General features: G+C 36.7%; 1 protein-coding gene across 2 annotated transcripts in view; it reads left to right on the top strand.

Annotated features, from left to right (window-relative positions):
* Positions 1–22826, top strand: part of EDIL3 (EGF like repeats and discoidin domains 3) — a 457653-nt gene that overhangs the window by 111241 nt on the left and 323586 nt on the right. For both annotated transcript variants that reach the window (XM_070465779.1, XM_070465778.1), the window contains exon 2: positions 16273–16401. In XM_070465779.1, coding sequence (XP_070321880.1) covers positions 16273–16401 — 129 coding nt within the window. The remainder of the gene's footprint in view (positions 1–16272; positions 16402–22826) is intronic.

Raw genomic sequence — 22826 nt, 5'->3', positions numbered from 1 at the left:
CTGGATTTTTAAATGTTATGAGTTTTTTAAGTAGATTTTTTTTCTTATTTCAAAAAAGCACTTCACAAAATTTTAGGAAACATTACAAAATAAAGATAAACATGATGAAGAATATTTAAATATTCTGATTACTCACTATCTAGACATGCCTATTCTTGATCTCCTTGCATATACCTTTCCAGATCTTTCTTTTCTTCTCTCCAACTCTAGAAAGAGCTTATAGAATATTTCCTGCTTTTTCATTTAACACAGGATTTTGATATGATCCAACAGCATTTACGTATTGACTCTATGCTTACAAATTTTAATAATCTCCTGTAAAGAGTTACTCCAGCCTCAAGGTTGGGGAGAAAAGGGTAAGGATGGAAGGTAGGTCTTTTGAAGATGCGTTAGTGTGTACTGACATGCCTCTTGAATTTCCTAACCCTGGGTCTGGGAAAAAAATTGCCAACAGCAATCTCACTTTGTGGCCCACATTCAGAATAGAATTAAAGAGTCTCTATGTTTCTGTATCTTTTGGATTAGTTATACAATTAAGCAGAACATCCTTTGTTTTTTCTTCTCAGGTAACAAAACTCAGAGTTTTTATCATGTTGGAACTAATTTCCAAATTGCTAATATTAAGGAGGAATGGAAATCATATGTATATAATGCTTATGATAATGTAGGTTAATTTGCAAACAATCCCAGCCCAATGACATGAACCTTAAAGAAGAGTAATATACTATTAGTGATATTCTAGATTGGGATAATATTATTGAAAGGATATTAGGCATTAGGCAATGTCAATAACATTTTCTGAAGCAAACACTTACTTCTAAGGTTATATTCCCAGTATAAGCACCATTTTTGTTTATTTGTGTAAAACGAATGTGAGAGTACTGACTTGTAGATTTCAGAAAGGATACAGAAGAATGAGCTAACAGTGGGCTTTCCTAGTTGCTGGGATGGTAAAGAATCTGCCTGCAATGCTGGAGACCTGAATTTGATCCCTGGGTTGGGAAGATCCCCTGGAGAAGGGAATGGCAACCCACTTCAGTGTTCTTCCTTGGAGAATTCCATGGACAGAGGAGCCTGGCAGGCTACAGTCCAAAAAAAAAAAGTTGGATATGACTGAGCAAACTTCACTACAGTGGCTACTGTTAGGGTTCAAGAATGAAATGCAGGAGGAGCTAAGATGGTGGAGGAATAGGACAGGGAGACCACTTTCTCCCGTACAAATTCATCAAAAGAACATTTGAACGCTGAGCAAACTCCACAAAGAATGAAATGCAGAGAAGGGGTCCAGTTTCCCTGTTTTGCATGTGGCTATCCAATTTTTTTTTTTCCTAGAACATATACTGTTTTAGAATTAGGAAAAATGTTGAATTTTAATATAATGCTAAAAAGTGGTAATTAATAGTTCAGATTCTTGATTTAATTCTGTTGCCAGAATTCACATGCTCTGAATATAGGCAATTGTTTTGATGTTTTTCTAAAAATGAAGGTGCTTGGATCACAGTAAGTGATCAATTAAATGAAGATATTGTTATTAACTTAAAGTCTAAGAAAAAAAACCTTTATGTTCATGTTTGTATATGATACAGACTGCAACAACAGAATGACAGTGATATATATCAGTGTGTGAAATGTTACCTGGATTTTGCCTCTTTCTAGCCAAATTGCTGGTGAGATATGCTACCTAAGTTTTCTAAAAGCTTTATTCCTGTTGCAAGTGTTTTGTTATTTTCAAATAATTGTCATCATTGTATTTCTGGTGCTAATAGAACTTATGTATAAGTTCATTCAAATATGAATATGATATTCTTTCCCCATATATATGCATATATTTGTATGTGTGTGTGTGTATCCTGCTGTGAACCAAGTATTATTCTAGTACTTCCTATCATTGACTCAAACAATGATTCATATGTTGTTCATCCACTTCATTTTCCAAGAGGCTGAAATTATCCAAAGATGAGAAGGTAGACAACACATAATAATACTAAATAATTGACCTCTAGTCAGAGAATGAAAAGAACTTTAAAAAAATAAAGAACTTGAAGCAGCAAAGAGAAAGGTGAAGGAAAACAGGGGCAAGGGAAATCATTCCAACATGCACAGTTTCTTATTCCTGAAGCCATGCTGACTACATGTGAATTTTATTTTGCCTCTGTTATTCTATGCCTTTACATTCTGGAACTTCAGTAAATTTCAGTTTTTCATAAATAAAATGAGGTGTATTAACAATGTCAGCAAAGTTTATCATAGGCATATTATGAAGATTAAATGATATGATACCCATAAAGCACTTAGTATAGTGTCTGGTACATAGTCACAAAAATATTAACTAATTACTATACAATAATGACATGTTCTAACATTGGCTGAATTATGTAATGATAGAATCAAAGGATATATGAAGTGTGAAAATTTAAGCAAGCAAGTAAATGCATCAAATTGTTTATCAGGAAGCTATCTATGGAGAATGGTCTATCAAAGTAATTTATGTTTCTTCTAAGATTGTTTTATCTTTGGATAAATGATATAAATTCTGAAATGTTACAGATTACCTGAAATTAGAGCATTTGGCAGCTATCCTATAAAGTGTTTCTTTCATGTGAAAATATTACTGTAAAAGATAAATATGAAATCATTCACTTTTTATAAAATTTAATCAAGATCTAAATCAGACTTGTAAAATATGACTTACATTCTGTAAATTAGTTATTTTTAGCTGAAAAAGGACTAGTTTTAATTTTTGTGATTTCTTTCCTCCATACACCAAATGGAGGAATATATATAGTAAGGTTCAGTGGCACAGTTTATAAACATGTTATTTAATGAAATGATTAACTAAACATTCTAGCAGTAAATAGTAGGGGCTGCCCTTAAAACAGTGAAATATATTGCTTCAATTTTTGCATGCTGGAGTTTGAAACTGTCATTTTACTGCTGTCTTAAATTATGACTTTTAAAAAGAAGATTCTAAATCACAAAATTAGACTTTGCAGATTTTTTTTCTCTAATTTTAGCATTACATACCCTTTCTACCTGAAAAACGTAATTAAACGGGTTATGCAATGATGATAAAATGTCCTGTTGTTTCTTGAGTCACTATGCTTAATAAGTGATCAATATAGCCAATTTGTTTTTCTACTCATTTTCCTTGAAGATTATGTTTCTATTGTAGCTGTGCAGCTTTACATTTAGAAATGAAATAATTCACAGTCTAAGGTCTAAAAAAGAAGGCAGTGTGAATCTTCCACCATTGCATATGGCACTGGATTTCATCTTCTTTGTAGCAGCTGATTGTTCTTGTAAAGTCAGTGTGAGTTTGCGTTCTTGACAAGGATTGATGGACTAAGCGTTACCATCATGATGTACTGCATTATTTATATACAGCAGCCAAATTCTGTCTTTTAGTTTGTCCTTTGCTGTCAACTGAAGAACTGTGATAGTCTCTGAAAGAACAACTCACTGGGCTTAGAATTTTTTCATAATTAGAAAAATATATAATCTTAGAGCATAGCACACAATAGGCTATCTTATTTATGCATTAAAAAATCCAAAGCAGCCAGGTGTCACTCTTTTGTTGACCTCCTCCACACCTACCTGGTAACACAACAGACCTGGGCCAGGGTCTTCTTCCTGCCTGACCACTAGCTGTTGTCCTCTAACCAGGTAACAAGGTTGGGTACCTGTTGCTGGTGCCAGTTCTTGACTCCAAGCCCAGCTGGGCCCTCCTCCTTTCCCTCAGGCTTTTTCTGTGCCTTCCAGGTAGCACCCTTCTATTTACTGCAAGTACATATACTTTTTACTCTTCTCAAGCCTGTGATCCCATCATATTTTCAGCGGCCCTGCTACACAGGGAAGACACCAGAAAACTCCCTCAATTTGTCTAAAGCGTCTGTAAACATATAGACATCCAGGTTGTATTATATCAGATCCCTCCTCATGCTAAAGGTAATTCCCTCCACAAATATCTGAAGCCCATCCTTCACAGCGTTCCCTCATAGCTCAGTTGGTAAAGAATCCACCTGCAATGCAGGAGACCCCAGTTCGATTCCTGGGTCAGGAAGATCCCCTGGAGAAGGGATAGGCTAACCTCTCCAGTATTCTTGGGCTTCCCTTGTGGCTGAGCTGGTAAAGAATCTGCCCTCAATGCGGGAGACCGGAGTTGGATCCCTGGGTTGGGAAGATTCTCTGGGGAAGGGAAAGGCTACCTACTCCAGTATTCTGACCTAGAGATTTCCATGGACTGAATAGTCCACGGGGTCACAAAGAGTTGGACACGACTGAGTGATTTTCAAACCCTGCTGAGCATTTCCTTCTCTACTGTCCCTTTAACTTCTTTTCTGATAGCTGCTTCCCATCAGCTCCAAAACACTATCCGTTTTCTGCCATTTTAAATACATTTCCAACTCTCTCCTACACAGTTTTCATTTGGATAGCATTTTATTTGAATCAAATGATCGGACACCAATCTTTGGCATGGGGAGAATTTGATGAATAAGTTAAAATGATTCCAAACTTAAGAGAGTTTACAAGGTAGAAACATGTATCTACTTCTAGATCATATTTCCAGAAACATCTCTGAGAATTTGTGTTTGTATTTCCATGATTTAAAAGATTGACTTTATGCTAATTTCTCGATCTCTAAACTGAATCTTTCTCCACAGGTTCAAATCCATAAAATTATCTTCTCACTAAATGTCTCCAAGTGGATGGCTATAAACATTTTCGTCCAAGAATTTCCAAAACAGAAATCTTCATTCCCCTTCATCACCATCACCAAACTTGCTCCTTAAACCATGTTTTCTATAAAAATGACAGGTGGAGTTTTTTGTTAAATTTTAGTATATGAGTTTCATCATTAGTTCTTCTCTTTCTTTTCAGCCATCCCATTGGCTTTATGAATTTCCTTTCTCCGTATGTCTTTTGGGATCCACTTCTCTCCATTTACTATTTAGTACTCCAAGGCAAGTGAGCAGTCCCTTGTGCCAGACTAAAATTTGCCACTTCCTCACTGCTCTGTCACCCTTAGACTTTGCCTCTAGTAATCCATTCTTCACATTGCTTCCAGGGTGAATTATCATGTCACCCTTCTGATTAGACCCCTAAATGGCTGTGCCTTATACTCCAGAATGCCCAGACTCCTTAAGAAAGTGAAGTCGCTCAGTCGTGTCCGACTCTTTGCGACCCCGTGGACTGTAGCCGACCATGTTCCTCCATCCATGCGATTTTCCAGGCAAGAATACTGGAGTGGGTTGCCATTTCCTTCTCCAGATCTTCCCGACTCAGGGGTTGAACCTGGGTCTCCTGCACTGTAGGCAGACGCTTTACCGTCTGAGCCACCAGGGAAATCTCAGGCTCCCTAGGAGTGTCTTAAAGACACTGTACACCCTGGGCAACGCTTCTTCTTCAGTCTTGCCTCTTTGCACTTCTGTTCTCTCTCTTCTGTCTAGCTAAAATGAGTTTCATCTGGTTTCCTAAGCAGGGCTCTGGCTCTGCTCCCTACATTTGCACATGTGATCCCCTCTGCAGGGGATCTCTGGGCCATCCCTTTGCCTGGCTGGTTTCCATTAATCCTCTTGTTTTGAATTGAAGGTCACTTGCCCTGGGAGAGCTCCCTAACTCACAGGGCAGAGTTTGGTGCTGCTCTCTCATAATCCTTTGACACCAGGAGTTTCCCTTCTCATAGACCTAACATGGCATGGTAACTACCTGTCAACTTATCTATGTCCTTTGTTAGACTCTATAAAGAACAGGTGATTGTCTATCAGGGACCCCATGATATGTGCAGCAATTATCACTTAATGTAATGTAAATGGGCTTCAGTTAATATTAACTTGATGAATATTCTTCACAGGTAGAAATAATGTAGTCAAAATATACTTGGGAATTCCATGATATGGTTGAATTAGCTCATGATTTATAAAGTTACAGCTAATTATTCTATGGAAATTCAATATATATTAGTAGTAAGTAGTATCTGTTCTGCTCTCCCTAACATGCTGTGTGCCTTTATTTTCAATTTGCTGATTCTGGCTTCCTGCAGGTTTTTTTTTTTTCCATAACTCATACTGAACTACCAAGAAAGCTAGTCTAATAAATTCTTTCCTCTTTGGCCTTCCTCTCAGTTGAAGACAGGAGAATACAAACGTTCTTCCTTCCTCCTTTCTTTCCTTCCTCATATTCTCTTATTTATGTTCCTTCTCCTTTAATAAGTTGAAAAGTTTGGATGAGCTTTAAGAAAGGCAGAAGTCTGTTTTCCAACCCCAGTGATTCTGACTTAATTGGACTGGGCATCAGGAATTTTAAAAACTCCCCTGTGATTCTAATATTCAGCAAAGTTTGAGAACCACTGGGTTAGATCATCTCTAATGTCCCTTTCAATTCTAAAACCTCTATATTTTGTTATTTTAAGGGACTCTCTAGAGTGTTTTAAAATACAAAATATGCCAAAAGCCTTTTTCAAAATGTAGAGCCCAAAATATTTTTATATTTTCATGCAATTAGCCTTGATTGAAGCTGTGTGGTAAAGGATGTAAAATTCAGATAGTCAACCCTCAAAATTATTGCTGATTTCCTTGTAACTCTCTTCAATACTATATTTCCCTCACATTTAAAAAGTTATCTAAGAAGAAAAAATCTATCTTTAAAAATAGTGGGATAAATCACCGGCTAACAGTTAAGACAGACTTCCCTGTTGGTTCCGCAGTAAAGAATCTGCCTGCAAAGCAGGAGATGAGGGTTCAATCCCTGGGTTGAGAAGATCCCCTGGAGAAAGAAATGATAATTCATTCTGATATTCTTGCCTGGGAAATCCCATGGACAGCAGAGCCTGGGGGCCTATGCCAGGAGTCCAGGGGTGTGCAGTGTCAGAATTTAGAGACTAAACAAAGAAATGACTTAAGAAACATCCTGCTTTAGATTAGCTTTAGTGTATCCCTCAGTGAGTCTACAAAGTTTCCGTGTTCTTTCATTAGATTTGTGTCTTCCCTAGCTGCATGTGGTCATTTGGGAGTCTTGTGGACATCAAGGTGTTAATTTTTCTTTCATTACAAGTGCGTCACATGATTTTTCCAGTGAAATGACAGGTCTTCTCAACACGAATATTCTTTTTTTTTTTTTTTTATTTCTTTCTCTTCCAAATTGCAGGATGGTCTGAAATGTCAACTAAAATTTGTTTTTAAAGCACAAATGAAGCTAACAATCACATCAAACCTTTTGAACAGTGTTTTGTTTTTTAATTTAAACTGTCCACATTTTTAAGCTTTAGCTTGTGAAGAAAGACTTTAAAATAAAAATCTATGCATCAAATTCATTAGAGCATACAGCAAATAAAATTGCAGTATTCAGCACAAATGGTCCTCAAGAGGCACCAAAGTAAATTCAGTCCTACTGTTGATTCAAAAGTGACATTTATCTTGTTCTGTACAATTTCACTGGCAGTAAGTCATAAGGGTGCTAACATTTGTGAGTTTTACCAGGTTGACTATGCAAATTCTCCTGAACTTTATCTCATTTTAACTAGAGTTATTGCTCACTTGTGTATGAGAAGTGGCTCATTTTGCCAAGTACTCTGTTTACAGGTTGGTTCAAATTCTAACTTGTGCAACTGAAGACCAAGCTTTTGTTTTCTTTCAGTTTTAAATGAAGTGATAGTATAACTGCCAAGTTCAATGGAGAGCAATAAAGGGAAGATGAGGTTGTCCTGCCTGCGGAACATGAATTTAAATGGTCTCATGTATCTCACTGTGGTTCTGATTTGCATTTCTCTGGTGATTAGGGATACTGAGCATCTTTTCAAGTGCCTGTTGGCCTTCTGTGTGTGTTTTTTTGGTAAAATATCTACTCAGGTCCCCTGTCTGTTTTTTAATCAGATTGTTTTTTGTTTGTTTGTTTTTGATATTAAGTTGTGTGAGTTCTTTATGTATTTAGGATATCAACTCCTTATCAGATATATCATTTGTAAATATGTTCTCCCATTCAGTAGGTTGGCCTTTTCATTTTGTTGATGGTTTCCTTTGCTGTGCAGAAGCTTTTTACATGGATGTAGTCCCATTGGTTTATTTGCGCTTTTGTTGCCCTTGCCTGAGGAGACACAACCCCCAAAACTGTGCTAAGAATGGTATCAAAGGGCTTAGAACCTGTTTTATGCTTGGAGTTTTATAATTCCAGGTCTTGCATTTAAATCTTTAATCCATTTTAAATTTATTTTTTATGTATAGTGTAAGGAAGTAGTCATTTCATTCTTTTCTATGTAGCTGTCCAATTTTCCCAACACTGTTTATTGAAAAGGCTGTCTTTCCCCCAAGGAATATCCTTTCCACCTCTGTCATAGATGAATTGATCATGTAAGCTTGGACCTAGAGGGTATTAAGTAAGTGAAATAAGTCAGACAGAGACATACAAATCTAATATGATTTCACTAAAATGTGGGTCTAAAGAATGGAACAAATGAACAAGGGGAATTCCTTGGTGGTCTAGTGATTAGGACTCTGAGCTGTCACTGCTAAGGTCGGGGTTCAATCCCTGCTCAGGGAACTAAAATCCCACAAGTCCCACAGTACAGCCAAAGAAACAAAAACAAGTGAATAAACAAAACAGAAACAGACTCAGATACAGAGAACATCTGGTGGTTGCCAGAGGGGAGAGGGTTGGAAGATGGGTGAAATGCGTGAAGGGGATTAGGAGGTGCACACTTCTACTTATAAAATAAAACAGTCACAGGGAAGTAATTTTACAGTATTGGGAATATAGTCAGTAATATTATAATAACTCTGTGTGGTGACATGTGGTAACTAAACTTGTTGTGATCATTTTGTAGTGTATGAAAATACTAAATCACTATGTTTGTTGTTCACTTGAAACTAATATAGTATTGTCAATTATAATTCCATTAAAAAAGATCCAAAGTAAAACAAACAAAATATAGTCTCCATTTACTTTACCACATATAAATATGTACTGTGACAATTTTTACATTTAGTTTGCAGAGATGTTGAAGAAATTAATATTAATATCTTCTGTTAGTGTAGCTATATGCTTTAGAGATATGTTACTATATTTTTGTTTTTAATATTGCATCTGTATACAAATTTTCTTTCCGAAATGAGGAGAGGACAGGGATGAAGGTACAGATATATTGTAGGTGGCTTCTTGGATTGCTAAAGGAACAAAGGAAATGGAGATGCATGCATTCATCGAAATAAATTATTCATATATTTACAACACTATGTTAATACAGTACTGTGTAACTATATTAATATCTAAAAAATAGAAATATAATAATATATTTTCAGTAGATGTTTGATAATATAGTAAGAGTAGGCTTAGAAGAAATGTCGTTGATTATCATAAGGACAAAGAATCAAATGTGGGGCTTTAGTTATAACTTGGTTCCTGCTAAAACTCTGTTGTTGACAAAAAACATTTAGTGACGCCTTATCACTGTATTCTGGACACTCTGGCCTCCTTCGTATTGCTTGAATTCATCACTCTCTTGCCTATCACTCAGGCCACACAGTTGCTATTCCCTCTGCCTCGAAGACTCTTCCTTAGGTTTTAATATGAGTGGCTGATGTTCAGCTTCAGCTTAAGTGGCACCTCTTCAAAGAAGCCTTTCTTGACTGGGCATCTTAAGTAACTAGTTGTATTTACTGCATTTCTCATCAGTTTGTTCTCTTCTTACCTTTCGCCCACCCCAACATGGTTTTTGTTACAGTGGACAATACCTTGCTTATTTGTCAGTTTTTTATGTGCATCCCCTCCAGTATACTATGAATTTCAGGAATGCAGGATTCATATGTGTCTTCATCTAGGCGACATTCCCAGTGTCTAATGTTTGGTTCCTGGAGTATCAATACATGATAACTGAGTCAGGGGTTCTCTGATTTGTAAACTGGAGATAAGCGGTAATATGTAAAGAAAACTCAATGCATAAACCATCAGATAGTTACATATCAATGAAGCAAATTAACTGTTCTGGCCACCTGATTCCCAGATTAGTGCCAACAGAATTTTCTCCTTTTCCCTACATCACAAGTTGCATGGCTGTATACTGAGCTTGCAGAAAAACACAACCACAATCATAATGGTACAAACTTTAGTGCGTTTTTTTTTTTTTTTTTCTGCACTGTCTTCTGCAGTGCTGTATTTTATAGATTCATACACACTTTGCGATTTTGGCTAAAAGATCAGGCAATTGATAATAAAGTGAAATAAGACAGTCCCTAAATCATTTTGAACAGGAGGTGACTGGCAACAGGTGGTGGGTCAGTGAGAAGAATGAGGAGGACGCTGAGCACAGACAGCATGATCCCAGTCCAAACAGAACTCTGGAGAGTGGGGGGAGAGAGCAGGCAAATGGGAAGTTAAATTTAGCCTGCAATGATTTCTTGCCCCTGGGAAAAATAATTGCTGCATTCGATTGCCAAAAGGCAAATCGGCATCAGCTTAATTTGCCTGAGTCTGCCATAAACTGCAGATGGAATCATAAAACATAGTTAGATTCAAATTAAACACATCTGTCCTAATCTAAAGCAGGTGAGGCCAGCCAGCCAAGAAACATCAAGGTATAACACTGCACACAGATTACAATCTACAGAGGTATATTTTAGGAACCTGCTGACAGTGAAATAAAGAACCATGAAAGCATGTATTGTCCTGTTTTCCGTTCCTGAGCCTGTCTTCTTGTACCGGTTGCCGTCTTAGTTTTAAAAGACTACCAATGCATCCACTGGGAAACTAAGAGACAACAAAACACTGACTTGAAATCCAGAAGTCAGCTGCATTTTAATCAGGATTCTTAAACTGATGCTTTTTCAGATTAATTGAAATGACAGAGAATCAGAAGTCCCTGAAGTACATTTGAATTAGACTTGAAATTTTAACCAGAAAGGGTTTGTTTCTACCTAAGGTATCAGCCTTGAATTAAAAGACACTTATTCCTTGGAAGGAAAGTTATGACCAACCTAGACAGCATATTAAAAGCGGAGACATTACGTTGCCAACAAAGGTCTGTCTAGTCAAGGCTATGGGGCTAGCCAGTAGTCATGTATGGGTGTGAGAGTTGGACTATAAAGAAAGCTGAGTGCCAAAGAATTGATGCTTTTGAACTGTGGTGTTGGAGAAGACTCTTGAGAGTCCCTCGGACTGCAAGGAGATCCAACCAGTCCATCCTAAAGGAGATCAGTCCTGAATATTCGTTGGAAGGACTGATGTTGAAGCTGAAACTCCAATACTTTGGCCACCTGATGCAAAGAGCTGACTCATTTGAAAAGACCCTGATGCTGGGAAAAATTGAAGGTGGGAAGAAAAGGGGACTACAGAGGATGAGAAGGTTGGATGGCATCACTGACTCAATAGACATGAGTTTGGATAAACTCCAGGAGTTGGAGATGGACAGGGAGGCCTGGTGTGCTGCAGTCCATGGGGTCGCAATGAGTCAGACACGACTGAGCGACTGAACTGAACTGAAGGTATCAGCCTACTGAGATAGTGGGTGTAGATAAAAGAAAGCAAGCTAAGATACCCTGGTTTTGACCAAAGTAATTATGTAACTTATCCAAACCAGGACAGCTTTGAGGGTGAAAGAGGACCTTGGTACCCATGGAGGTGCATGGCTCCAATATCCTTTCAAGAAAGAACAAACTGTTTGGCTGCAAAGAATGCACTTAACTTCCCCTGACTATCTTTGGTATCACTTTCTTCATGATCCCATTAGAGCCTTAGAACTTCACTCTGCCTGGGCCTCCTCCTTCCAAAAACTGAGCAAGTGTCTGGTCATTTCCGCCTTTGGGAGATTGCTCTGAAGTGTAATCTTTGCTTTGGAGCTCCCAGATATATTAGTTAAGACTGTCAATTTTGCATTATAGACTGAGACTCCTCAGTTCAGTGACCCCCCTGCTCCCCACCACCACCCATTTCTTTTCACAGGTATCAGATCTGCATCGCAAGATGAGAGCTTTTCCAGCCCTTTTCTGCTACTTCCTCATTTTTTTCTTTCTTGGGCATTACTTCTTAATAAGCTTGCTATACTTTTTGTCTTCATGGAGAACCCAACTGACACAGGGGTGCTATTAATAATTAGCTGTGGGGAAACAAATATATAGCGCAGACTCTAATAACCCTAACTGTGTTTGGGTTCTGTTGTGCCCATCTAAACTTAGTTTTTTTGCTGACATTATCCATCTATCACAGCTACATGTGGGGGCCTTTAATTAATCTCAGGCAGTCCTTGACATATTAGACCCTAAGTGAATAGATTGGATATACATACTGTTGTGGAAGAGGCTTGTCGCTATTTTCCTCCTCTCTTGAAGAATCTTCCCTCTTTATTCTCCTTTGTTAGTGTGGTCAAGGACTTCTCCCCTCTCCCTTCCCCTTTGTTCTGCTCCCCTCCCCTCCCTTTAAGGACTCTCACTGGATTATGGTATTCACATCTGTACTTAACAATCCATGTTTTATCAAATACTCTTCATTCTGTATCTGATCATTTGATACCTTTATAGGACATTTTCATTTTGGATACTGTGCAGACTTCTTAAACATAATACTTCCTTTAACAATGAACCCATTATATTTCTTTATGAAAGGTGGCCTTACAGTCATACAGACAGGAGCTCTAGAAATCAATCCAGATTTTTTGCGCTCCCTCAACCCACACGTCAGTTTGGTCACAATGTCCTCTTGGTTCTACTGGCACATTTTGGTCAAATCTATTACTTCTTTTCTACGTTTCAGAAAGACTCTGAGTAGATATCAATAATGGGGATAAAATACGGATTTTCACAATATTAACATCTTCAAAATAAGTAATTAGCAGAAAGAACAAAAAGCACAAGAGAGAAAACAGGTCAGCTGAAGAGCAGCTGGCGTCTACGAGCTATAATGAGAGGTAGACAGACCATCCTGTCTCATTGTGACCACAAAAACAGCATATGACTGGCAGACACACCTGTGGAAAATCAACTAGATTAAGTATGATCACTTAGAAAGGGCAGCACAAATACTAAGAAAGATTTCTTGGGCCAACAAAGCTCTGTGTGATGGGGGGTCAACCAAAGGGACCAGACATCGTGGTCTCATGTGACTCTGGGTGAGCTCACATAAAGGGAACTGGTTGTAGGATTGAGAGGGGTCAGAATGAGAGATCTTGATTTTGAATAAATGTATAAATATAGCCTGTATTCTTGTGAACCTGTAGGATACTGTTCATGCCTTGCCTTTCTCCTGTGGAGATCACTCCTGTCAGTGTAAATAAATCAATATAAACACCTGCAATGTTCCTTGATCTGTTGACATTGCTGCAACAACAGATCCTCGTCTGGGGAATGTAGAACTCCTCTTTCTGTAGTATTCACAATGCACAGAAATATGACTGACATCTTATAAAAAAAAAAGCTTCAGTGTTAATACTCATCTTTATGCAATGTACAGAGTGAGCAGATGGCAGTGTTGTTAGTCTGACTGTACAAAGCTGTGCTTTTTTGTTCACACTGAAGAAAGACAGGCAGGATCACACTTTTAAACTAGTAATTGACTTTCTAGACAATCTCAACAATAACGCCTTGTTTCTAACAGGGAGGTAGTGATTTCGGGGGACTATCGTTTTCTGTCTTACTAGCTAGCATTTATTAACTGGATTGGGTTTAAATGGTGCTTCATTGCTTTCCTTGTCCATAGCTACCTCTAAAGAGAGTTAAGAAAGTCGTCGTTTTTATGGGACTACCCCAGAAAATTCATGCTTAGTCCTTTTGCCATAGCCTTGACTCCTGCATTTGATTCAACACAGTGTTGCCTGAGTCAGCATTCCATAACATCAATGTGATCCTATATTTCCTCATATGTAAAGTCCTTTTATGATTTTTCAGTGCTTACAGAAAAGCTTCAGGATTTGGGGTATGGCGTACAAGGCCTTTATCTAGATGACCATGCTACCTTTCTGAGCTCATTTCTTTCTACTTATCATACTCTTCTATGCTTTAATTATAGTGGCCTATTTGAAGTTCCTGGGATGAGCAGTGATCCTTTTCCTTCATATATGTTATTTTCTTGTCCTGGGATGTTAAGCCTGTACCTTCTTTTCTTCTGCATCACTGAACAGTACTGCATCCATTTAGAAGTCTCCTGTGATCCTATAATTTGGATCATGTATACTAATCATGGTTCTTATTATCATGTACTGTAATTGTTTCTATCTTTTTCATCTCCTGTAGTGGGATCTATACTTACTGATCATAAGGACTATTTTTGTATATATCTCCCATGTTATCACTTGATGCCTATCATTAAATAGGTACTAAAAGAATAGATAGTTGAATGGACAAATAGACTCACTAGCTAGATATATAAAGAGATAGATAAATAATCTATTGAAATATCTTTACCAGTCATCAGCCTCCACTTTCAAATGCACTTGATAGATAATGCTGCCAGAATAATCTTCTTAAAATATATCTGCCCATGTTAAAGCTTTAAAATACATATTAAAAACATTTGTTGTCTCAACTGATAATTGGTGATGTCACTTTTTAATCTCCTCTGATCTGACATCTATCAAGCATATTTATACTTTCTCAGTCATTGCCAATCAAATACTCCAGGGTTCAACCATGCTAAATTCTATGGTAATCCCAAAGCATATTCTTTCATTCATTTATTAACTTATTTCAGGATTCTTTCTAATATCTGATCCAGTGCTAATGTAGTATTTTAGTCTATCATGTTAATATAGCTAATGACCTGCTTTATAAATTTCACAAATATCTTAACCTCCATTTTCCTTTTTTGTATAGTTTTAGAGCAATTAGTCTGGGAAAGAGATGAAATAATTCATGAGAAAACTTCTGTAGGGGAATAAAGTTCCTACGAAATACCAAGTAGTAAGGAAGTTGGGGCCCCACTGTTTTTTTTTTTAATTTTGAAAATCTTCATTCCCTTTTATTCCAAGAGATGGCACCTTCACCTATAAAGCTCTTTTAGAAGTTGTATGGGCTTTTCTAAATCTGATTCACATGCTCTTTGTAAAGCCACACCCGTGACTCTCTGAAGCCTGTTCATCACTCCATACCTAATCAGCACTACTTTGGATCTGTCAGGCTGCTCAGGGATAATATCCTTAAGATTTCTAGAATCTCTTTCTACTTAGCTGAGAGTTTCTTTCAGGCTGCACCTGAGTTACATGAAATGTTTTCACAAAGGTCTTGTAGCTACAGCCTTCATTTGATATTTATGTTGAAGCCATGTCTTTCTGACAAAGCTCTGGATTTGATCTTTCACTGGTTTGAGAAGCTGGGGTTGAGAAATTGTTTTGTTTTCTATCATAAGTCCTGCTGCCTCCCTATTTCTTAACTTTCAGACTCACCTGCTCTTTATTTAGCATGTCTCTTTCTTATCATACCTTATCAAATACAGTTATTGAATCAAGTGACACTTTTACATTCTGCCTACGAACGTCATTATTCATATACAAAAGTGTATTAGGTACATTTTCTTGCACCAAAGTTTCCTCAGATGATAGTCTTACCGACTGCATCTCTCTAGATAACACAGAGAACCCATTTTTCTGGCCTCCTGTAGCCATTCTTTCAGTCCTTTTCCAGATTCCATCCACTACCTGTATTAAAGCCATGGCCACGTGTTTTCAGCTTTGGTTACTGCACAAGTTATTTCTGTTACCTTGCATGTTTCCTCTCAATTCTCTTGAGGAGCCTAGGCTGAATTTACTCTCAGGGCTGTGGCAGAGTTCCAAGAAAGGAAGCAGATTTATTCAAATTACTTATCAAACATCAACTGACTTCAAGTCTACTAACACCCTACTGGCCAAAGGAAGTCACATGGATAAGCCCAGACTCTAGACATCAAGAAATAAACACCCCCTTTATTGAGAGAACTTGCAAAGTTATCAAGCAAAATGTGTGGATATAGCTAGATTATTTATAGGAGTAATTAGTAGACCAGTCAACTACAGACATTTTGGTTAATCTTCTTTAACAAATTAGAAAATCTTTCATTTACACATAATGAAAGAACTCCAAAGTATGTTACTTGTTTATAGTATGCAATTTAGTATGCAATGATTGAATTGAAAAATTTAATTTTAGCCATGTTACATACCATCTCTTTTAGAAGCACATGGTTTCAAATGGGTCTTGCCTACCTTATCTGTAAATCTATATAAAGTATTGTGATTTTATCAAAGGAAGAAGAGTAGGGGTTATGAAATAATACAGTTTAGTGCCTAAGGCCAAAAAAGTCAATATCTCTTTCTTTATTTCTCAGGTGATATTTGTGATCCCAATCCTTGTGAAAATGGGGGTATCTGCTTGTCAGGATTGTCTGATGATTCCTTTTCCTGCAAATGTCCAGATGGCTTCACAGGTCCCAACTGTTCTAGTGTTGTGGAGGTTGGTAAGTGCAAGATTTAAACATTTCAATAGCTATCATCGTTGTTTTCATGAGTGACTGACACATTTGGAGATCAGTGCATTATGAGTGCTCTGTATAAGATTGCTATGTGTTGCTAATTAGTGTAATCTTCTGTTGGTCTCTCAATTTTAACATTTTTATTTAGTATTTAAATTATATTATTTGTAGTGCTCACAAATAATTTAAAAATATGACTTAGTGAGTAACATTATACTTTAAAGGCACTACATGTACTACTTGAATATAATAAATTTCTTATCTTTCTAATATTAATATACATTTAAATTTTATTTTCACTGGAAAGTAATTTCCAAGTCAATTTAGTTAAGTTAAATAGTCACTGTAAATAAAATAGAAGTTATTTTACTGCCTGAAAATATTCATCAATATTTTATAGCTGTTTTAATAATTATTTTTCTAAGACTATAAATATATGATGAAAGAAAAATTATTCCAGCTGGATTGTTCTTCAGAGTTTCAAAAACATGCTTAGTAAATATCAGTCAGTGATCACATTTCAAAATGTTTTCATGTATGAAGTATTTCACTGGCATATATCATTATGGAGTCAGGATAACTTCCATAATTTCAAAATTACTCCCCATTGAGAAGGTAATGGTACTTTAAATAATTTAGCACTATGTAAATTTATATAGAGATTTTTTCCTCTGATTAAAAGTAATATCATGGTTACATTTGAAAAAAAATTGTCTTTTTCATGTCAATACTAAGAAGAAAAAAGTAGACTGTATCTGTTCAATATAGGAAAACTCAATTATGCATTGGATTAAAGTTCAGTCAACCAGCATAAACTTTGGAACTCAGAAGTTTTCATAACATTTCAAAAATAGTTTTGAAGGAGAGAAGTAATTGTGTCTATAGTAAGGGATCAGTGTGAGTTACTCATCATTGTATCTAATACACCTGACTTAGTTAATGTGTAATAGGAACCCAATAGCTGTTGGTTGAATGAATGAAAGAATAATTAAATAAAACCACTCACTAGCCATTTTTGGCCACTACCTATTGCATTTTAGTGTGCTTTACTTTTTAAAGTACAACTGTATCTCACTTGTATTTTTTATGTTACATTGGTAATATTGTAGTATATTTGAAAAAGTTCATTATGTTATTAACAGATACTATGCTCATTTGATTCATTTCAAAGACAATTCTCTTTTAAAGCTTTTATTAACTTGCTGCTAGTTTAGGGGATTTGATGCAGTGTTATAGAAATAAAACTTTTAACTACTTTGACAAGTCTCCAAGTATATACAGTGAGTTTCAGGGTTTAATATGAGGAATCTTTCCTCACAAAAGTCTATATCTCTGAGAAAAATTAGAGTCACAAGTATTCCTAACAGAAATATATGAATAGAATTTAGTGCTATATTTTGAGTCCACTTACCCCAAATCAGCAGTGCCTTAGATTTATAGTATATAATGTTTTGGTTGCTACTTTATAAAAGTTAAATCTGGAATTGAAGAGGCAAATGTGTTTTAACAATTAAGAAACCAGTTGTTCAGTTGCTAACCCGTGTCTGACTCTTTGCAGTCCCATGCAACATGCCAGACTTCCCTGTCATTAGTATCTACAGGAGCTTGCTCAAACTCATGTCCATTGAGTCAGCGATGCCATCCAACCATCTCATCCTCTGTCACCCCCTTCTCCTGTTGCCCTCACCCTTTCCCAGCATCAGGGTCTTTTCCAATGAGTCGGCTCTTTGCATCAGGTGGCCAAAATATTGAAGCTTCAGTTTCAGCATCAATACTTCCAATGAATATCCTGGGTTGATTTCCTTTGCTATTAATTGGTTTGCTCTCCTTGCTGTCCAAGGAATTCTCAAGTCTTCTCCAGCACCACAATCAGTTCTTCAGTTCTCAGCCTTCTTTATGGTCCAACTCTCAAATCTGTACATGACACTTGACAATCAGAGCTTTGACTATACGAATATGTATCTTTATAAAATTTTGAAATAAATACTTGAATATTTGGGGCCACATCTTAAAACATTTGTCATTTTATCAGAATGGTACTATAGTCTACAGTAGTTTAAAAACTAAACATACTGCCATATTCCTCATAGTTCAATGAGACTTTGAAAAATCAAATGCTTATATAATTAAAATTTACAAAGATTCATTATTCTCTGTTACTAAAGCACCTAATATTTCTTCTGTATGTGTAGGTACTCAGTCATTCAGTCATGTCCAGCTCTTTGCAACCCTGGGGACTGTAGCCTGCCAAGTTCCTTGTCCATTGAATTTTCCAAGCAACAAGCTTGAAGTGGGTTGCCATTCCTATTCCAGGGGATCTTTCCAACCCAGGGATCGAACCCGTGTCTCTTGCAGCTCCTGCATTGCAGGCGGATTCTGTACCACTGCGCTATTGTGGGGAAGCCCCCACATTTCTTCCTCCTCTTTCTTAACTCTTGCATATAATCAGCAAATGCTAAGTATTTATTGAATAAAAATAGTTAATAGGAATATCTTTAATATCTAGCCTACCTTATTTTTTTCATGACTTTAAAACTAATTATTGGATTTCCTTTGTGGCTCAGTGGTAAAGAATCCACCTGCCAATGCAGGAGACGTGGGTTCAGTCTATGGGTTGTGAAGTCCCCCAGAGAAGGAAATGGCAATCCACTCCAGTATTCTCGCCTGTAAAATCCGAAGGACAGTGGAGACTGGTGGGCTACAGCCCATGGAGTTGCAAAGAGCTGACACGACTGAGCAACTAAACAGCAACAATTGGTACAAAATATATGAACATTAGATCATTAAAGACCACCTTGCCTTTTTAATTTAAAAAATCTACTACTTCTCTGGAACATTTTTGGGCCATTGCTGTTGTTTCCCTGCTGTTGGGTAGTGCTGATGCAGAAGAATAGAGTATACTGGAATTAAAAAAAAAAAAAGCCCTCCAAAGCTCTAGGTATTTTAATGTGCTGTCTTAAAAGACAAATGATTTGAACTGTCACCACTGCTGTATTTTTGCTTTCACATTAATCCTCCCACAGATGGAGATGTCTAAGCTTTCTGTTAGCCTTTTGAACCATATACATTTTGTGATTATATGAGGTTCTGAATTGCCTTAAATTTGCAATGAATAGAAAATAACCTGGTCTGTATTAGCTTAAGAAATGTGTGGTTTGATCTAAGTTTAAACATTATCATTACTCTTTATTCTACAATCAAAAATATACTTTATTGCAGTATATTCAGGGGGAGATTTCAAACGTATGCTACTCTCAGAGATAAAAATTGCATTTTGATAAAAATTGCATTTTGATTTTACCTGAAACCTAATTTCTCAATGCTACTTATTTCAAAGAGAGCTTCATCCATTTTTGTACTTCACTCGTGCCTCCCAAAGCATGTGGTGTCGGATAAGCACAGAACACTTTACCCTGTTTGCAGTCAGTCCTCACATCACTTACATTTCTATACTATCTATGGCAGTTTGGAGAAATTAACTTATTCAGATTTGTGAGCTTCACTTTACTAGACAGCATTGCTTTTCTTTGGACTTCTTGATCTAGCTGTGTACCCCAATATCATTATTTGATCTCTGTCACTTCCCGTCTCTTTGTCTGCTCCTCCCCCCCACACACATATCCCTTATACAGACACACCTACACACACTGTTCTCAGCCTCTTAAGGGTTATGAAAACTCACTTCTGATCTCCAAAAAAGGCATTAGGAAAGCATCTCTATGAGCAAACGAAAGGGAAAAAAGCCTAGTTAGCATCCTCTGACTTGACGACTTCAGCCAGGTTTCCCTGTGTTTGCACAGGTGTTCACTGGACACCGCCACCCTCTCCAGGGAACTCATAGACAGAGCACCATGTGGTTAAACCCCAAATTACTTCCCAATTACCTACTCACATTCTTGGATGGCACTGTGGAGTTTTGAGCCAAATGTTGACACGTTTACTTCATAGAAAAATTTCTATTGCTAGTGAATACTCTAGCATTCATATATGGAAATCTTGGGACTTATTAAAGCATATGAATTCTGTGGTATAATTCTCCACCCTATACTTTCAGAATAATTTGGTGAATTAGTAACAAATATAAATTTTACAAATCAATTACCTAGTATATTCATGTAATCAAGGGGGACAATGTGATTGACTTCAAAAAAATAAAATTTTTCGCTTTCACTTATTCTTAAACAAATATTTACTAAGCACTGACTAAATAGTAGTTACCTAATAGCAGAGATGCACTGGTAAACAAAATTTACAGGACTTCCTGTTTAGCTTGGAGATCAGATAAATATATAAGTAAATAAATATGATGGACTTTGTGATTGGAGAACTAGATGGAGCCATAAGAATATAAAGCAGGTGTCCCCTTTTAAGCTGGTGTCAGAGAATGCATGCCTACCAGAAAAAAAATAGTATTTTGACATATTTCCAAAGAATAATTTTAATCCACCAGGCCGAAAGCTAGAAGTATTCCAGATAGAGGAAATAATTTTTTGAAGCCAGGAGATAAAAGATGTCATAATTACGTTAATTGATGGCCATTAATGAGTCTGGCAATGGTGATGGTAGCAGATTCTACAGTGTTGAGTGATGTTCTAAGGAATTTGGACTTCATTTTAAGAGTAATGGAGAGGATTTGTGCTTTTAGGAGATCACAGCCATTGCAATATGGAAAAAAAATTATAGCAGAGTAAGTTAGGAGACAGTTTATAGGCTACAGCAGAAACCAGGTCAGACTCGATGATCTTAGCCTGGGTCAGGAACAGGATGGAAAGGAGAGAGTCAGTAAGTATTAAAGTATTTAAAGTATTCAATTAAAGTATTAAAGTATTTAAAGGATGTAATATATAATTATTCATGACATACAGGGTTATTGAATAAAAGGTGTTTACATAAAGGGAGGAATAAAGAAGAAACAGCTCAAATTTATGGTGCCTGAACAGCTTGGTGCCATTTACCGAGACAGTGAATGTTGAGGATACAAAGGATTGGAAGGCAGAAAACGAATATCTTATTTACTGAATTGGAGGAACCTGCTAGATATTAGTAAAGACAGCAGAAACAGGTTTTGAAGTCATAATTATCCAGACAGTTATTTAAGCTCAGGGAGTGTATGAATCTGTCCAGAAGTAGAACAACTTGTGAAATGAGAGGACCAAGAATTAAGCAATAGGAAGAGAAAGTAAAATCTATAAAGAAATGAGAAAGAGTGGTTAGGGAGAGAGAAGATAAACCAGGAAAGGGTTGTGCTGCCAAAGTTAAGAGCAGACAGGAATGAGTGGTCGGCAGTGCCCAAATACTGTGGAGAAGTTGACCAAGGCAAACATTTACATTGATTACCTGTGACTTATGGATGGTCTTGCCAAGATCAATTTTGCTGGAATCAATTGTGGCACATGGAGATTTAGAGGAAATTTTTTTTTATAAAGTAGCTAGGAATACAGGGGAACTTCCTCAACCTGATAAAGAATATGTATAAGAAAACCTACAAGTTACCATCATACTTCATGTTGAGAAATTCAGAGCTTTCCCACTTAGGTCAGAAACAAGGCAAGGATGACCTGTATCATCACTCTGTTTTAATATTGTGCTAAAAGTGCTATCTAATGCAGTAAGACAAGTAGAGGAAGTACAAAGATTAGGAAGAAAGAAGACATATAGAAGACAGATAAGCATATGAAAAGATATTCCACATCATGTGTTGTCAAGGAAATGCAAATTAAAAGAATGAGATACCACTGCACACCTCTCAGAATAACCAAAATCTAAAACACTGACAATACTAAATGCTGGAACGCTACGTGCTGGAAAGCACTTTCCTTCATTATTGATGAGAATGCAAAATGTTACAGACACTTTGGGAAATACTTTGGCAGTTTTTTTACAAAACAAAATATACTCTTGCCTTATGATCCAGCTCTCATGTTCCTTGGTATTTGCCAAAAGAAGTTGAAAACTTCAGTCCACACAAACCTGCACACAGATACTTATAGCAGTCTTATCCATATTTGCCAAAAATTGGAAGCCACCAAGATGTCCTTCAGTAGGTGAATAGATAAATTGGGTTAAATATTTTAAAAAGCATTTCTGATCTTAGTGGGAAAGCTTTGAGGTTTTCATCATTAAGTATGCTGGTATTGTAAGTTTTTTATAGATATTCTTTATCAAGTTGAGGAAGTTCCCCTGTATTCCTAGATATGTTTTAAAATATGGAAATATTATTCAGGTCTTTAAAAAATGAACTATGAAGTCCTGAAAAGACATGGAGGATCATTAAATGCATATGACTAAATGAAAGGAACCAGACTGAAAGGCTACATACATACATACTGTATGAATCAAATTATATGACCTTCTGGGAAAGCCAAAACTGAAGACAGTTAGATCAGTGGATGCTGGGGAAGGGTATAGGG

Source organism: Odocoileus virginianus, chromosome 3, assembly GCF_023699985.2.
Source record: "Odocoileus virginianus isolate 20LAN1187 ecotype Illinois chromosome 3, Ovbor_1.2, whole genome shotgun sequence".
NCBI classification, from domain to species: domain Eukaryota; kingdom Metazoa; phylum Chordata; class Mammalia; order Artiodactyla; family Cervidae; genus Odocoileus; species Odocoileus virginianus.
The sequence above is the reverse complement of the archived record's forward strand: the minus strand, read 5'-3'. Positions and strand labels throughout refer to the sequence as shown.